The 20,167-nt window shown below is 43.3% G+C and overlaps 1 protein-coding gene across 11 annotated transcripts in view; it reads left to right on the forward strand.

The window, feature by feature from the left end:
* The window catches only part of NTM (neurotrimin), a 597,738-nt gene that overhangs the window by 391,401 nt on the left and 186,170 nt on the right, over positions 1–20,167 (forward strand). For all 11 annotated transcript variants that reach the window (XM_075190592.1, XM_075190597.1, XM_075190598.1 and 8 more), the window contains one exon: positions 20,080–20,167. This exon is cut by the window's right edge and continues 145 nt beyond it. In XM_075190592.1, the coding sequence (XP_075046693.1) occupies positions 20,080–20,167 (88 nt within the window). The remainder of the gene's footprint in view (positions 1–20,079) is intronic.

Genomic DNA, 20,167 nt, shown 5'->3' on the forward strand with positions numbered 1-20,167 from the left:
AAAGGAAGAATGTTTTAATGAACAAAAGATCCATTATCAGGATGTTGTACACACATTGTAGTCATATTTGTCACATTTGACAATGTAGAGAAAGAAACATGAGGCCGTAAACAGTGTCCATTACAGCTTACATGAGGAATGTTGGGGAAGGGATATGATTGACATCTGACATAAGGGATATTGGTGGAGGGATATGATTGACAGCTGACAAATGGGATGTTGGTGGAGGGATATAATTGACAGCTTACATGAGGGATATTGGGGAAGGGATATGATTGACATCTGACATGAGGGATATTGGGGAAGGGATATGATTGACATCTGACATGAGGGATGTTGTGGAAGGGATATGATTGACATCTGACATGAGGGATATTGTGGAAGGGATATGATTGACAGCTTACATGAGGGTTATTGGGGAAGGGATATGATTGACATCTGACATGAGGGATATTGGGGAAGGGATATGATTGACATCTGACATGAGGGATGTTGTGGAAGGGATATGATTGACAGCTTACATGAGCGATATTGGGGAAGGGATATGATTGACATCTGACATGAGGGATATTGGGGAAGGGATATGATTGACATCTGACATGAGGGATGTTGTGGAAGGGATATGATTGACAGCTTACATGAGGGATATTGGGGAAGGGATATGATTGACATCTGACATGAGGGATGTTGTGGAAGGGATATGATTGACAGCTTACATGAGCGATATTGGGGAAGGGATATGATTGACATCTGACATGAGGGATATTGGGGAAGGGATATGATTGACATCTGACATGAGGGATGTTGTGGAAGGGATATGATTGACAGCTTACATGAGCGATATTGGGGAAGGGATATGATTGACAGCTTACATGAGGGATATTGGGGAAGGGATATGATTGACATCTGACATGAGGGATATTTGGGAAGGGATATGATTGACAGCTTACATGAGGGATATTGGGGAAGGGATATGATTGACAGCTTACAGGAGGAATGTTGCAGAAGGGATACAATTGATAGAAGAGAAAAGGGGGAAATAGGAGGTATGTAAATATAAAGTTGTATGTGTGGGAGAAGGGACATGATTGACAGCAAAGAGTTGAAAAGAGGAATAATGGAGTAGGGTGGTACGTGTGAAACTTTTAAGTATCTTAAGGTTTTTAACAATCCTCAATGGCGCAGTATTTCCTGAATAAATGCAATCTATGGGACACTGTCTTATGGTGGGTGAAACCTTGTTATCATATTATTGAAAGATAAAGGAAATTAAACACAGGAATATATCAAGAATAAGTCATTATTAGCCAGGGAAACTGGTCTTTAGTTGCCATCTTTTCCTGTGTGAAATGTGCCACTGATTCCTGAGCTCACCCTAGTGGTAGGAGCAGTAGTACTGTGTTTCTTAACCTTGTTGTATCCATAGAGATGAGGAACATTTTCAGAACTGTTCTGCATTCAGCTGTGGAATTTTGCATATTTGACCTAGAGTTTTGCACAGAATCAGTTGACACCGAGATCACCACAGCTCCATCTTTACACTATAAATTCTACGAAATGCAAACTTACAAAAACAGTGCAGAATGGTGAAGAAAATAGGAGACCTCTGTGATGAGCCCCATGTACTAATGTACGCATGTAGATCATGGTAAGAGGTCAGCCCTTGGTAACACTGAAATATACACACAAAGAGGCATGGTTACCTCTTGTTGGTGACCCACCAACCCGCCTCCCATGGTGAGCGGGGACACACCAGATAGTCTCATCTCAATTGGGATGGTTAGGAAGTGTGTATGTATCGATCTGTTGGTTCTTGTTCTTATCTCACAACCAAGATGGACCACATAGTTATTGCTATTATTGCACAGCAGTTTTTAGGTGACTGTGGCATTGGAGACTGTAAGTTGTATTAAAGTAACATTTCTCAAGGGATGTCTAATACTGCTTTCATACTGCCGCCCCGGCAATATCCCGGGTTTTTCAAGCCGGGTTTTTGCCGGGGCTCAGAGCGTCCCAGCTCAGAAACACCATTCATACTGCACCTCGGATCCGGGAATTTCCCGGGTTGACCCCATTCATACTACACAAGTCTGTGCCCTGGCAATTTGTGGTAGTCATCACCAGAGCAGTTTTCATTGGCTGAAAAATGGTGATGTCATTGAAAGGTGACTGGTTTTCGAATCTTCCACGGGCTCCCACCGATGACATCATCCTCCAGAGACAGGCAGACAGCCAATCAGCTTGTTTTCTGTGCAACCCGGGTTGCACCATTCATAGTGCAGGCAACCCGGGTCCGACCCAGGAATTACCCCTCGATAAATCCCGGGTTGAAGACCCGGGTTTTTAGACCCAGGATTTTTGACTTGTACCATTCATACTGCACCAATACCCGGGTCCTTTGAGCTCGCCACGGCAAAAACCCGGGATTTTGGTGCAGTATGAATGGGGTATAAATGTCATGTGCTTGTGGCCTGGTAAAACTCAGAGCAAAGGCATTAGCAATGATTCATTCTTACAATAAATCATTGTTTAATGCAGTAAGTTTAAATCATGTGAATATAGTTACTATGAAAAGTAAATTGTGTGTGTGTATGTGTGTGTGTGTATATATATATATATATATATATATATATATATATATATATATATATATATATATATATATATATTAATAAACTATACTACATATTGTTTTGCCTGTGTGCACATTATTCAATGTCATTTTTTCTCAACAAATGTGAGCTCTCGGTTCCTTTGAGCACGTGCGAGCCATCATTTCGCCTCTCACTGGAGCGTCACTACAAACACTGACCAGACGGAGCAGTATATTCACTCTTATCATTCTGGGCTGAATCATTTTTTATAAGTCCAGGTGGTAGGCAATTTGACAAAAAAATAAAAATTCAGTGTGCCATTTGCGCACATTTTAAGTGTAATGTATTCGCCTTTTGTCTTTCAAAATATATTTTGCTCTGGTTTGTATGAAAGATTTTTCAATCATCATTTTTTTTTATCTTTTATTTTCCATAGAATCAGTAGGAATATGGGATATAATTGTCTTATGATAACTAAACGAGATACATCAAATATTAAACAGGAGAGCGCTGGTTATAGTAAATTTTACATTTGATATTAATTATAAACCTTAAAAAAAACAATAAAATCATACATATATTATATATAGTAAACCTGCTGATTGTGGCCGGTAGATGAGTAAAAATCACATTCCAATAATGTACTTTCCAGCTTCTTCAAGCTCAATAGTGCTCATAAATGACTCATATTTAAATGGTCCAAACCCCTGGATATATCAGTTGTTATAACGAGATGTATTTACTCCAATGTTCCAAACTTAGCTTTTTATAGATCCAAATATATATACCTCCTTAGTAAAACCAAGAAAAATTGCTGTACCTGACGTTTTTCTGAGAATATTCCTGCATGTACAGTCAATAATCTGTGATTATATATTCACAGTGTTACGTACCAATCCCACAAATATTCAGATAGTCACCAATTCAATCCGTGTTAGGCAACAAACAGAAGCCATATATAAAGTTCTCCTTAATGTTACAAGATGAATTGATTGCTATACCTTACATGCAGAAAGACGCTTCACTTGGTGTATAGGAGGCTGGAACTCCTGCTAACAAGTTGTTCCCAGAGTTGAGCTGAGGATGTTTAGCCGCACTTGCACACATTAGTGTCAACTGACGTGTTTTTCCACCTCTTAGGGACCTCTTAGGGACGTTTCATCAGAGGTACATACATAGATTTGAGAAACTTCATGAATGGTGGAACTTCAAAAATTGTACTAATTTCTGCGATTGGGTTTATAATAATAATAATAATAATAAGTAGGGCTCTTAGAGATACATTTATTAAACTGTTGGTTTGAAAAAGTGGAGTTGTTTTCTATGGCAACCAATCAGATTCTACTTGTCATTTATTTAGTACATTCTACAAAATGACAGCTACAATCTGATTGGTTGCTATAGGCAACATCTCCCCTTTTTAAACCCCTTTGTATCTTTAATGCATAAATCTCTCCCTGTACAATTAATTTCATTGTGTGCTTTAATGATATGGCACATGCCTTAGTCTTGGATAATGCCCCAGATTATAATAAGTATGGAATTGAGGGACATGGCAGTTATCCTCCTCCCCTCTCTACTCGCCTCTGTGTTCTGGTGTTAATTGAGGCTCTTGGCCTATCACTCCATAACATGCATGTTTTAGCATGGATTCTAGAGCCTACATTATGAAGATGTTCTTATAAGAGTATGGTCCTTATAACAGGAGTTATTTTCACTGCCGCCGCTGTCAAACAAGATACCTGTCAAATGATTGGTTTTGTTCAGAAGAGGCCTCTTGAATTCAGTCTGTTCATTTTGACTGGTGATGAAGGTCTGAATTCAGAGGCAGAATTTGTGTGTGTGAATATCACCGTGTCCTTAACCCAGACACCTCCATCTTTATCTGTCTGTAACGTGACACAAAACACACTCTTTATTAATGGGCGTCTGTCTCAGACCAGATACACACTCTCCATAACCAGGTGCCTGTCTCAGACCAGATACACACTCTCCATAACCAGGTGCCTGTCTCAGACCAGATACACACTCTCCATAACCAGGTGCCTGTCTCAGACCAGATACACACTCTCCATAACCAGGTGCCTGTCTCAGACCAGATACACACTCTCCATAACCAGGTACCTGACTCAGACCAGATACACACTGTACATAACCAGGTACCTGTCTCAGACCAGATACACACTCTCCATAACCAGATGCCTGTCTCAGACCAGATACACACTCTCCATAACCAGGTGCCTGTCTCAGACCAGATACACACTGTACATAACCAGGTACCTGTCTCGGATCAGATACACACTCACCATAACCAGGTACCTGACTCAGACCAGATGCACACTCTCCATAACCAGGTACCTGACTCAGACCAGATGCACACTCTCCATAACCAGGTACCTGTCTCAGACCAGATACACACTCTCCATAACCAGGTACCTGTCTCAGACCAGATACACACTCTCCATAACCAGGTACCTGTCTCAGACCAGATACACACTCTCCATAATCAGGTGCCTGTCTCAGACCAGATACACACTCTCCATAACCAGGTGCCTGTCTCGGATCAGATACACACTGTACATAACCAGGTACCTGTCTCAGACCAGATACACACTGTACATAACCAGGTACCTGACTCAGACCAGATACACACTCTCCATAACTAGGTACCTGTCTCAAATCAGATACACACTCTCCATAACCAGATGCCTGTCTCAGACCAGATACACACTGTACATAACCAGGTACCTGTCTCAGACCAGATACAAACTCTCCATAACCAGGTGCCTGTCTCGGATCAGATACACACTGTACATAACCAGGTACCTGTCTCAGACCAGATACACACTGTACATAACCAGGTACCTGTCTCAGACCAGATACACACTCTCTATAACTAGGTACCTGTCTCAGACCAGATACACACTCTCCATAACCAGGTGCCTGTCTCAGATCAGATACACACTCTCCATAACCAGGTGCCTGTCTCGGATCAGATACACACTCTCCATAACCAGATGCCTGTCTCAGACCAGATACACACTGTACATAACCAGGTGCCTGTCTCAGACCAGATACACACTCTCTATAACCAGGTACCTGTCTCAGACCAGATACACACTCTCTATAACCAGGTACCTGTCTCAGACCAGATACACACTCTCCATAACCAGGTGTCTGCCTCAGATGAGATACACACTGTACATAACCAGGTGCCTGTCTCAGACCAGATACACACTCTCTATAACCAGGTACCTGTCTCAGACCAGATACACACTCTCTATAACCAGGTACCTGTCTCAGACCAGATACACACTCTCCATAATCAGGTGTCTGCCTCAGATGAGATACACACTCTCCATAACCAGGTGCCTGTCTCAGACCAGATGCACACTGTACATAACCAGGTACCTGTCTCAGACCAGATACACACACTCCATAACCAGATGCCTGTCTCAGACCAGATGCACACTGTACATAACCAGGTACCTGTCTCAGACCAGATACACACTGTACATAACCAGGTACCTGTCTCAGACCAGATGCACACTCTCCATAACTAGGTACCTGTCTTAGACCAGATGCACACTCTCCATAACTAGGTACCTGTCTCAGACCAGATACACACTCTCGATAACCAGGTGCCTGTCTCGGATCAGATACACACTGTACATAACCAGGTACCTGTCTCAGACCAGATGCACACTGTACATAACCAGGTACCTGTCTCAGACCAGATACACACTCTCCATAACCAGGTACCTGTCTCAGACCAGATGCACACTGTACATAACCAGGTACCTGTCTCAGACCAGATACACACTGTACATAACCAGGTACCTGTCTCAGACCAGATACACACTGTACATAACCAGGTACCTGTCTCAGACCAGATACACACTCTATATAACTAGGTACCTGTCTCAGACCAGATACACACTCTCCATAACTAGGTACCTGTCTCAGACCAGATACACACTCTCGATAACCAGGTGCCTGTCTCGGATCAGATACACACTGTACATAACCAGGTACCTGTCTCAGACCAGATGCACACTGTACATAACCAGGTACCTGTCTCAGACCAGATACACACTCTCCATAACCAGGTACCTGTCTCAGACCAGATGCACACTGTACATAACCAGGTACCTGTCTCAGACCAGATACACACTGTACATAACCAGGTACCTGTCTCAGACCAGATACACACTGTACATAACCAGGTACCTGTCTCAGACCAGATACACACTGTACATAACCAGGTACCTGTCTCAGACCAGATGCACACTCTCCATAACTAGGTACCTGTCTCAGACCAGATACACACTCTCTATAACCAGGTACCTGTCTCAGACCAGATACACACTCTCTATAACCAGGTACCTGTCTCAGACCAGATACACACTCTCCATAACCAGGTACCTGTCTCAGACCAGATACTCACTCTCCATAATCAGGTGTCTGCCTCAGATGAGATACACACTCTCCATAACCAGATGCCTGTCTCAGACCAGATACACACTGTACATAACCAGGTACCTGTCTCAGACCAGATACAAACTCTCCATAACCAGGTGCCTGTCTCGGATCAGATACACACTGTACATAACCAGGTACCTGTCTCAGACCAGATACACACTGTACATAACCAGGTACCTGTCTCAGACCAGATACACACTCTCTATAACTAGGTACCTGTCTCAGACCAGATACACACTCTCCATAACCAGGTGCCTGTCTCAGATCAGATACACACTCTCCATAACCAGGTGCCTGTCTCGGATCAGATACACACTCTCCATAACCAGATGCCTGTCTCAGACCAGATACACACTGTACATAACCAGGTGCCTGTCTCAGACCAGATACACACTCTCTATAACCAGGTACCTGTCTCAGACCAGATACACACTCTCTATAACCAGGTACCTGTCTCAGACCAGATACACACTCTCCATAACCAGGTACCTGTCTCAGACCAGATACACACTCTCCATAATCAGGTGTCTGCCTCAGATGAGATACACACTCTCCATAACCAGGTGCCTGTCTCAGACCAGATGCACACTGTACATAACCAGGTACCTGTCTCAGACCAGATACACACACTCCATAACCAGATGCCTGTCTCAGACCAGATGCACACTGTACATAACCAGGTACCTGTCTCAGACCAGATACACACTGTACATAACCAGGTACCTGTCTCAGACCAGATGCACACTCTCCATAACTAGGTACCTGTCTCAGACCAGATGCACACTCTCCATAACTAGGTACCTGTCTCAGACCAGATACACACTCTCGATAACCAGGTGCCTGTCTCGGATCAGATACACACTGTACATAACCAGGTACCTGTCTCAGACCAGATGCACACTGTACATAACCAGGTACCTGTCTCAGACCAGATACACACTCTCCATAACCAGGTACCTGTCTCAGACCAGATGCACACTGTACATAACCAGGTACCTGTCTCAGACCAGATGCACACTGTACATAACCAGGTACCTGTCTCAGACCAGATACACACTGTACATAACCAGGTACCTGTCTCAGACCAGATACACACTCTCTATAACTAGGTACCTGTCTCAGACCAGATACACACTCTCCATAACTAGGTACCTGTCTCAGACCAGATACACACTCTCGATAACCAGGTGCCTGTCTCGGATCAGATACACACTGTACATAACCAGGTACCTGTCTCAGACCAGATGCACACTGTACATAACCAGGTACCTGTCTCAGACCAGATACACACTCTCCATAACCAGGTACCTGTCTCAGACCAGATGCACACTGTACATAACCAGGTACCTGTCTCAGACCAGATGCACACTGTACATAACCAGGTACCTGTCTCAGACCAGATACACACTGTACATAACCAGGTACCTGTCTCAGACCAGATACACACTGTACATAACCAGGTACCTGTCTCAGACCAGATACACACTGTACATAACCAGGTACCTGTCTCAGACCAGATGCACACTCTCCATAACTAGGTACCTGTCTCAGACCAGATGCACACTCTCCATAACTAGGTACCTGTCTCAGACCAGATACACACTCTCGATAACCAGGTGCCTGTCTCGGATCAGATACACACTGTACATAACCAGGTGCCTGTCTCAGACCAGATACACACTCTCCATAACTAGGTACCTGTCTCAGACCAGATACACACTCTCCATAACTAGGTACCTGTCTCAGACCAGATACACACTCTTCATAACCAGATGCCTGTCTCAGACCAGATACACACTGTACATAACCAGGTGCCTGTCTCAGACCAGATACACCCTCTCCATAACCAGATGCCTGTTTCAGATCAGATACACACTCCATAACCAGGTACCTGTCTCAGACCAGATACACACACTCCATAACCAGATGCCTGTCTCAGACCAGATGCACACTCTCCATAACCAGATGCCTGTCTCAGACCAGATGCACACTCTCCATAACCAGATGCCTGTTTCAGACCAGATACACACTCTCCATAACCAGGTACCTGTCTCAGACCAGATACACACTGTACATAACCAGGTGCCTGTTTTAGACCAGATGCACACTCTCCATAACCAGATGCCTGTCTCAGACCAGATGCACACTGTACATAACCAGGTACCTGTCTCAGACCAGATACACACTGTACATAACCAGGTACCTGTCTCAGACCAGATACACACTGTACATAACCAGGTACCTGTCTCAGACCAGATACACACTGTACATAACCAGGTACCTGTCTCAGACCAGATGCACACTCTCCATAACTAGGTACCTGTCTCAGACCAGATGCACACTCTCCATAACTAGGTACCTGTCTCAGACCAGATACACACTCTCGATAACCAGGTGCCTGTCTCGGATCAGATACACACTGTACATAACCAGGTGCCTGTCTCAGACCAGATACACACTCTCCATAACTAGGTACCTGTCTCAGACCAGATACACACTCTCCATAACTAGGTACCTGTCTCAGACCAGATACACACTCTTCATAACCAGATGCCTGTCTCAGACCAGATACACACTGTACATAACCAGGTGCCTGTCTCAGACCAGATACACACTCTCCATAACCAGATGCCTGTTTCAGATCAGATACACACTCCATAACCAGGTACCTGTCTCAGACCAGATACACACACTCCATAACCAGATGCCTGTCTCAGACCAGATGCACACTCTCCATAACCAGATGCCTGTCTCAGACCAGATACACACTCTCCATAACCAGGTACCTGTCTCAGACCAGATACACACTGTACATAACCAGGTGCCTGTTTTAGACCAGATGCACACTCTCCATAACCAGATGCCTGTCTCAGACCAGATACACACTGTACATAACCAGGTGCCTGTCTCAGACCAGATACACACTGTACATAACCAGGTGCCTGTCTCAGACCAGATACACACTCTCCATAACCAGATGCCTGTCTCAGACCAGATACACACTCTCCATAACCAGGTACCTGTCTCAGACCAGATACACACTCTCCTTAACCAGGTGCCTGTCTCAGACCAGATACACACTCTCCTTAACCAGGTGCCTGTCTCAGACCAGATACACACTCTCCATAACCAGGTACCTGTCTCAGACCAGATACACACTCTCCTTAACCAGGTGCCTGTCTCAGACCAGATACACACTCTCGATAACCAGGTGCCTGTCTCGGATCAGATACACACTGTACATAACCAGGTACCTGTCTCAGACCAGATGCACACTGTACATAACCAGGTACCTGTCTCAGACCAGATACACACTCTCCATAACCAGGTACCTGTCTCAGACCAGATGCACACTGTACATAACCAGGTACCTGTCTCAGACCAGATGCACACTGTACATAACCAGGTACCTGTCTCAGACCAGATACACACTGTACATAACCAGGTACCTGTCTCAGACCAGATACACACTGTACATAACCAGGTGCCTGTTTTAGACCAGATGCACACTCTCCATAACCAGATGCCTGTCTCAGACCAGATACACACTGTACATAACCAGGTGCCTGTCTCAGACCAGATACACACTGTACATAACCAGGTGCCTGTCTCAGACCAGATACACACTCTCCATAACCAGATGCCTGTCTCAGACCAGATACACACTCTCCATAACCAGGTACCTGTCTCAGACCAGATACACACTCTCCTTAACCAGGTGCCTGTCTCAGACCAGATACACACTCTCCTTAACCAGGTGCCTGTCTCAGACCAGATACACACTCTCCATAACCAGGTACCTGTCTCAGACCAGATACACACTCTCCATAACCAGGTACCTGTCTCAGACCAGATACACACTCTCCATAACCAGGTACCTGTCTCAGATCAGATGCACACTCTCCATAACCAGATGCCTGTCTCAGATCAGATGCACACTCCATAACCAGATGCCTGTCTCAGATCAGATACACACTCTCCATAACCAGATGCCTGTCTCAGATCAGGTACACACTCTGCATAACAGATTGCATTCAAACATACATGTTTAGTTACTTAAAAACATGTCTGTGAATAAGGGGCTTTGGGGCGTATTTATCAATGGGCCCTACAAAGCTAATCACGTCACCCAATACATGTGATAGAGTCATTGCCAGTGAGAAGTTATTGTACTGCTGACATACCTCTGGATGACAAACACAACATTCATTAAGTTCATTAAAATACATTCTTAGAATAAAATATTTTTTTAGCACTAATGTTTTAAAAGGTCTATTGAATTTTAAAATAAATATAGAATGTTTTAATATTTTATTTCTATTTTTATTGGAGCTGAAAGCCCAAATCCTGCAAGCCAGCTATTGCAATCAAACAACTGTGTGGTTTAACCCGGCGATGTGGCAAGTTAACTCTTACCACTCCAGACAAGTATTGATGGGGCAACAAGGAAACAGCCGCCTCACAGAGGTTTGTCATAAATGCAGACGCCATAAGTAATAGACCTCATAGTGATGACATATATTAGAGGCTCAGAGGGGCCGTGATCTGCTTGTATAAAGTGTTGGCGTTTTTTGGACTGCTGGGTACATATTGGGATTTCCCTGATTACAAAGGAGAACCCTCATGTGCAATGTTGTGTTCAGATACCACCCACTTCTCTATGCCTATAGATTAATGTGACAGAAATCATCCCCGGCGTGAGAAGATATATGCACATAACATTTGGCTCTTCTCTTTATCTACAATTTGGAATTCCTCTTTAGCCTCTTATGCAGACTTTGGGTAACTTATGGCTCTCCAGCCATTTTGGAACTACAAGTCCCAGCAGCCCTGATTCCCAGAGGCCGATAGGACATGCTGGAACTTGTAGTTCCACAACTGTTATGCCACTGGCTTTCTACTCCTGTAAAAGTTGCCACATTTTCCAGTAATAAAGCGGCTGTCAGGACACCACAGGTCTCCTGCCAATGATCTACTACCAGCTATACAGTCATGTTCCAGTTCTAAAGAGCTAATTATTCAGCTTATTACTTGCACATTAATTGATGAGCATTATGGGTGCTGCTCACGGACAAGGAAAATATTTTATTGTGCCTTAGGGTATGGAGCTCCTGGAGGGGAAAGGGTTAAATAGACGTGATACCAGAGCCAGACGCTTCTTAAAATATTCCGGGAAGGTGGATGAAGCGATTGGTATGCATTAGGCGAGCTTCAATGAAAATTAACATGTAATTGCTTCAAATGAAGTAAGTGAGAGGAGGTAATCTGTTCTTAAATTGGATTCACAGAGTTTTTGTGGGCACCATAATGCAGCTGGAACACAAAATAGTATTAAACCCCTTCAGTGCCAGCTGCATCTCACTGCCTGGTGAAGTAAGTGTGACCACTTAGGCTTTGACATTTGTCTGCACTCAGAATGCAGAGTGTGAGTTCAGTAATGACTTTGTATGGAAGATTACGGGGAGTGGTCTGTACTAGGCAGGAGCTGCAGTCAGGCAATGAGGGAGTTAATTGCACCGGGCAGGGTGGGACTGATGTGCTATATTCCATATTTCAGTCATTAAAGGTTCCTTTGTCATTACAATTCCCCATTCTTTGTCCTTTCTATGTCCCAATTATATCTCCAGATCTGTTATATTTCTCTCTTATGTGCTCATTGTTATATTCTCCACCTTATTTTTTCCTTTTTTCCTCATTCTCCAGCTTGTACTTTGTCCTCATTTCTTCAGCATTGCATTTCCTTCTGAGATATAGACGACTGGATAACTGTCATCTGATGCGATCATATCAGGATTAAATTACATTGTATTATTATTCTATGAAAATATACACATCACACTGCTTCCCACCACACTGCTTCCCACCACACTGCTTCCCATCCTACTGCTTCCCACCACACTGCTTCCCACCACACTGCTTCCCACCACACTGCTTCCCATCACACTGTTTCTCATCCTGCTGCTTCCCACCACACTGCTTCTCATCCTACTGCTTCCCCCCACACTGCTTCCCATCCTACTGCTTCCCACCACACTGCTTCCCATCCTACTGCTTCCCACCACACTGCTTCTCATCCTACTGCTTCCCACCACGCTGCTTCCCACCACACTGCTTCCCACTGCGCTGCTTCCCATCACCGTGTTTCCCATCGTGCTGCTTCCCATCACACTGCTTCCCATCCTGCCGCTTCCCATAACACTGCTTCCCATCACACTGCTTCCCACTGCGCTGCTTCCCATCACTCTGCTTCCCATCACACTGCTCCCTATCCTGCTGCTTCCCATCCTGCTGCTTCCCATCCTGCTGCTTCCCACCACACTGCTTCCCATCGTGCTGCTTCCCATCGTGCTGCTTCCCATTGCGCTGCTTCCCATTGTGCTGCTTCCCACAAGGCTAGCCATTCCATTACTGCTTTGAAATGATGCTAAACAAACAGCCGTATGTTATATTTAAATCATTGCTTCAATTTATTTACTTAACAGAGTATTAAGTATAGGAAATAGCTGTAATCTTCATTCTTTAAAGCCAGGTCCATTATACTTTTTGTACCATAAGAATGACTGCTGAACCTGGGTCGTCCGCAAAGGGTGAGAGAGGCTAGAGCACATCAGTGATTGAATCAGAAAATGTTACTCTATGATGAATATATAGCCTACAAATCCACAAATGCAGACATGGATGTTCTGTGAATGTGCCATTTACGTTTGCCATTACCAGGGTAACCGTGTTTATCAGTGACTCTCGTAGGTGTTTATTGCATCCTGTTGAGTATTTTACATTTGCACACTCTATAAAGCTGGCTTCTTGGTCACAAACAGTCTTTTTTACTAACCTCTTATCTCTAGCCTAGTTCCCCCACTCGTAGTTCCAGACTGCATGTTGTTACCAGTTCTATGTGTCCCCGGTTGGTTACTGTCTCCTCAGTATGTTTCTTGCTATTTGTTAATTTAGACACTTTCAGATCTTACTCAGGATTTTTAGGAGGGGTTGTGAAAAACGGCTGCAGAACACAGGCGGATTTGTAGATAGCTATTAATTTTACATGGGTTGGTTCTCCCCACTGCATGAATGCATAATATAAAATGTCCTCATTTTGGGGGAGGTCACAGCCTCCAAATTTTGCCCTTTATGTGCGACCATGTCTCTGAAATGCCACAGATGCAGAATCCTTTGATCAACCATTGTTTCAGGGCTTAATAGTTATGCAAATGAGCAAGAGATGAAGCTGGCACAGAACCGGCCAATAGGGATTCCTTATTCCCTTCCCTTATTTTTCTGACAAATACAAGCTGAGCCTGTTTTGTTTACTGACGCCTTTCCAGAAGGGGAGATTATCTGCAGCCTTCAGTCTGGATCTCAGGGGGGCAGAAAAAAGATGATACCGGTATTTAGGATCTGGAAGGCATTAGCAGAAAGCTAAAACACTGCCTTGATAATTATAAAACCAGTCCAGGGGCAGGCAGAAGTCGCAGAAGACATCCTGGAATAATATGGCAGCCGGGATGTCAGGACAGGTGAATCTGCTGCTTGTGGACAGGTTGTGTCATACACTTGTCTGTAAATGGAAGAAACGTCCAACATTTCCTCCTGTCCCTGCTAATTCAGCATAATTTTATTGTGTTTATACTTTTTATATCATTCTCTCACCTGTATCAATGCCATCTTGCATATTATTATTATTGTTTTACTGAATGTTGATTTAAATGTTTGTTTCTGGGGAACACTTTATATTCCCCAAGCCTCTCTGACTTTTGTCTGTGTACAGATTAAACTCACCGGGCAGGTTCAGATTTTAGATAACATATTTATTTAGCCTTGACACCCCGGTGTTTGTACACCTCTGCCGACCCCAAGCTATGTAGTTGGATGCCCCTGGTACCTGTCTCTTGGCCAGGGTATAACAGCAGGCTGCACTGGATTGTGAACACCGAGATGTCCCTAGGTTGCAGATTTTTAAGTAGCAATGTCTTCAAATAGCATGCAGTACAGCTCTCTGCCAGAAATTAATAACAGTGAAATCCCTATGTCATCTTAGGGCAGCTTCCCTAGTAATCGGGCACCTCAATGGGGGTCATGTTTGCCCCCCAGCATGTGCAAGTACTGACAGTAAGATCACCCTCATTTTACAGGCGGTACCAACGTCATGTGGTTTTCTCTCACCAATGAGCTTACACGTAACATCAGTGGGAGAGTAACATTCTACAGACCTTGTTCCTCACACTCATGTTTGCCGTGACCCTAACTTCAGAAGGGAACAGGTTGAAACTTTCTGGATGATCCACATCAACTGATAAAGCCTACGTTATGGGGAATGGAGGCGTGAGACACCTACATACAGAATATTATAATATTCTGTATGTAGATATTTTGTTTCCCAAGTTTTGTGTGTTACTTTCTAAATTCTAGATAAGTGAGACTGTACATTCGTGCAGAAGTTTGTTTCTGTATTGTATGTTCTCTCTGGACCCAGTTGCATCACACACATGACTGTAGCATGTTCTTTTAGTATAGGTCCTAAAAAGTTACAATATCTTTTATATTGAGGTGTTAAGACTGCAGCCTGCATTGGTTATGAGAACTGAAGACTGAATTAAGCAAGAAGGATAATAAAAGCTGTAGGCTGTGTCTCTTGGTTTTAGTTAGTTCTCTGGGGTCTAAAGTTTAACTTGGAGGAGTACACCCATCTGATGTCACAGGGGAGGGGGGATAGTTATAAATAGGATGGGCGGAGAGAACATCACTCTGGAGTTCCTGGTGTTGACTGTATATGTGCCTGCGGTCAGAGGCAGGCTGTTCAGGATTGATATACAATACTTGATATTCATGGACGTTAATGTGGAAATAGTGGATGGAGAGATGCTGTTAAAAGCGGTGCAGTTGACGCCCAGTGGTCAGGTGCACAGTACGGTAGTGGTCACACTGAACCCTCCTCTATTAGAGCAGTCGGTTATAGTCTCAGTCCAAGTACTACCCCGGTGGATAGACTTGTGGGTGCATTCCTTTAACCCAGAGGGGTTGCAGTTCAGTTGTGTCCAGGACAAATGTCCTGGAGGTAGTAATGTGTGCTTGGGGTAATAGTCCCATTTATGGCGGTTGTCCCTTGATTGATGCTGGGACTTCATGTTTTGCCTGGCTGAAGTCGTGCTCACTGCTCCTTTTCCACCACCATATTTGAATAAAGTTCTCTAACTTGCCATACTCAGGTCTTGTGTCAATTATTGTAATGAGTTAAAGTTATAGAAGAGGTTAAGTGAAGTAAGAGATATCAGCCATTAAGCATTTTATAGGTGAATCTTACTGCACGTGGTGGAACGGAAGACCCCACTATTCTAGGATATTACATATATTATATATATATATATATATATATATATATATATATATATATATATATATATATATGTTAGCATTGCTGGTTGCATGGGTGTCCACTGGGTTCTTCCCACATTCCAGCACAAACTAGTAGCTTAATGGATTCTAATTAAATAGTCCTGTGTGTACATCTGTGTGTGTGCCTATAGTACATAAATTAGCTTGTGAGCTCCACTGGGGCAGGGACTGATGTGAGTGAATAAACATGCAGGGCCTGAGTCATTAAGGAGAGCAAAGTATAAAGAAGAAGTAACTCTGCACCTGGGCAAAACCATGTTGCATTAGAGGGGGAGGTAAATGTAAAATGTGGGGACAGATTTATAGTTGGGGTAGGACATGTCCTAGATCATCTTTAAATGTTAGTGTAACACTAAAGCTACATGAAGAAGGAGCCAGCATTTAAGTTATGTGCAAAATAATAAACTAATATGCACCACTTACATTGTTATATGGTTTGTCCACTAAAACATTTACTTATTTTTGATGCTTTGCTCTCCTTAATGACTAAGGCCCTCAGTGTGAGGCTTTTGGTGCTCTATAAAGTATAATAATAAATAAGGTGTGTATGGCACTGGGCCTCGGTGGACAGTCCATGTTTATCGGGGTTTTGGCACTGGCAGAGGGTTGTATGTTGTCACATTACTAGATGTATGAGATAGTCCTGTAGGGTACAAGTTGCAGGGACATCTTGGTACATCTCTTTGTGAACTCTTACAACGGCGCATTCATATTATAATGTCAGCACCTTTTCTGATAGTTTTCATGTTCCCTGCAGGGTTGTTGAGCATTAATGCCACAGTGCTCCTCAGCGCTGTACAGTAGGGTAAAGTAAACAGGAACGTAAATTAAACAGGGATGTAGAAGGTAGACAAAATATATGCAGACATGAAAACAAAGGGTATGGAGGACCCTGCTCATTAGAGAGCTCACATTCTAAAGAGAAGTGGGCACAGCTGAAACAAGAGGAGCGAGTGTGGCTCAGAGTGGAGATTGGGATAGTTGTGAGGGTGTATTAGTGTCAATAGTGTTATCGGGGATAAGTACACCTCTAAAAAGAGATCGGTATTCAAAGTGCATCTAAAGGTTTGAAGGCTGTGGGAAAGTCTGATTGAGTGTATTAGGGAATTCCACAAGTGGGGGAGAAGTCTTGTAGACCGTAGTTAAAAGGTAGTTGCCAGAGACGAGACAAGGCGCAGGACAGAGGTAGATAATATTACATTATAATATATATAACATAGTACACTATGCAGCATCAAAGCTTTAGGAACAAGTTTTGCCTCCAATACTTGATACGTGAAGACAAAGTTAAAGGTTTTGTCTATATTTACCTGTGTGCACGAGCCCTTTCTTTTTACAAGTTCTTTCTTGTGACAAATGATGAATCACCATGTTTCTAGAGTCTCGAAAGGCACAATATATATATATATATATATATATATATATGTGTGTGTGTGTTCCGATTGATTACAGATGGCGGATTTTTGATGCAATAGGGCCTTCAAACAGCTGGTAGTTTTAAATGAATCCGATTAAGAAAATCCCTTTTGCTCAAATGGAATCTACCAAGAGAAATATCTGCTCTGAAATGTGTCTCCGGCAGCTGACAGAAAGAGGCCCCAACACTAAGAGACAGATATAAAATCAATTACAGGATCCTTCATTGCAGCGCTCTCTGCTTCTCCCAGCTTGGGGAAGTAACTGAAGATTCTGAACATCCCATTTTGGCCACTTTGCAGAGTTAAAGCTCTTTGGGCACTTTGAAGATGTGGAAGTCTGTGAATTTGCTCGGGCTGCATACAGAAAACGCTGATGGCTCAGAAATTCACAGCCAAATTGCAGACGAAACAGCCATTTCATTTGGTCATGTTTGGATTTGAGATAAGTGCTTATTCGCGCAGTTAAGAGGCGATAGCTTTTTCCTCACCTGAAAATTATGTAGACACACGTGTTTCTCAAATTAACCCTCACACATGCTGCTTATCCTAGAAAGTGATCTGTTTGTTTCCCACCCAGAGCTTGGCTCATGTTCCTTATACAGTTTCTTAATTGCAGAAACATCTTTATAAAATAATAGCAATCATTCCGTGACTCTGGAGGGTTTCCATTCCCTGCCCTGTCGCTGTGCTCCCCGCAGATCCCTCTGCAGTCTTCATATGAATCTTTCATCTGTTGCTCATGTCAATCACACAGAGACGAATGCAATGTGCTCTCTATATTATTCCACCCTTCTCTTCCCGGCTTCACTCATTATCCGCCATCAATTCCCTTTTCCCAGTCCTGCAGTCTGTCCAGCCATCTGTTCACCGGGCTCGTTCTCAAGGTTCTGTAATTGAACTTCTGTCCATCAATCCTGTCCATTATAATTTAACAAAGGGATTATGTTGTTTTATAACTTTAATGATAGATCAATATTATTCTTGTGACTTCTTCAAAAGGGTCTCCAAAGATAATGTACTGAATTAGTATTTTCTCGGATTAAAAAGAGTGGTTTTATTTTAAATAAATATTTTGGATTTTGTGAGGCCTCCCCAAATTGATTCCCTTTATAGTTACATAGACTGGAACATATAAGGACATTAAGCAGAGTCCTATAAAGAGGAATGGGGACAATCACAGATGAGAAGAGATGAGATCAGGGCGGCCAGTGACCTGTTGTGGCTGTGACCTTGTCATAATAAATGTGTCTATCTTCGAATTCTATTGTTTCATAAAGGGATCCCACTATCCAGCTTTTATCTGTAGCAAGGGGGTGACAAGAAAATATTTCGTCACGCGATGTTTGCAGGTTTGACATAAGCCCCAATATTGGTAGAGGTTAGAGGTGAATCCCCGACAGGAGCCATTGAAGGTCAGTAGGGAGAAACTGAGCGCTCGCTGAGTGTGGGGGCAGAATGTGCCAACTTATGCAGCTACATGTAAACTACAGATTTTGTTTTTGCTGTAAAATTTTAAATAAATGTAAGTATTTAGTAGGAGTAATTAAGGGGTAGGGGGACTGTATTACGGCGGGATGCAGAGCATCTTTCTCTCCGCAAAATTAAATTTTTCACATTCTCTGTGATTCTTAAAACCAGAGGCGAGCCGATTCTTTAAATAGAACGCCATTTATACTGTCCAGGCAATAGACCTTTACTGTATAGGGCAGTGACGGAAGGAGGCATTAAGGAGCACCAGTCCAGGTAAATGGTTTGCCGCTCCATCTTTGAACAAAGCCTCATTCATGCATTGGTGGTTTGTCCTTAAAAAAAGCAGCTTGATCTAGGGGCCTGAAATATGTTGTGAGTCGGTTCAGGCAAAAAAAAGGAGTAAATGTTCTACTGGACAAACTATGTTACAATACAAGGGGTGCAGATTACTCTTTTATTTTGCACATAAGTTAAATACTGGCTGTTTTTTCATGTAGCACACAAATACTTGATAGTTTTATGTAACACTGAAATGTAAAGTTGATCTAGGACATGTCCTACCCCAACTATAAACCTGTCCCCACATTTTAAATTTACCTCCCTCTTCAAAGCGACATGGTTTTGCCCAGGTGCTGAGATACTCAGCCTAGTATGCTTTTCTCTCCTTAATGACTCAGGCTCATAGGGTATATGCCTTTCACTTATACTCTCTCTTTTTTCTGCAGGTGCACGGTGGATAATAGAGTAACACGGGTGGCCTGGCTGAACCGCAGCACCATATTATACACCGGCAATGACAAGTGGTCCATAGAC

The sequence above is a fragment of the Mixophyes fleayi genome, chromosome 11 (assembly GCF_038048845.1).
Source record: "Mixophyes fleayi isolate aMixFle1 chromosome 11, aMixFle1.hap1, whole genome shotgun sequence".
NCBI classification, from domain to species: Eukaryota; Metazoa; Chordata; class Amphibia; order Anura; family Limnodynastidae; genus Mixophyes; species Mixophyes fleayi.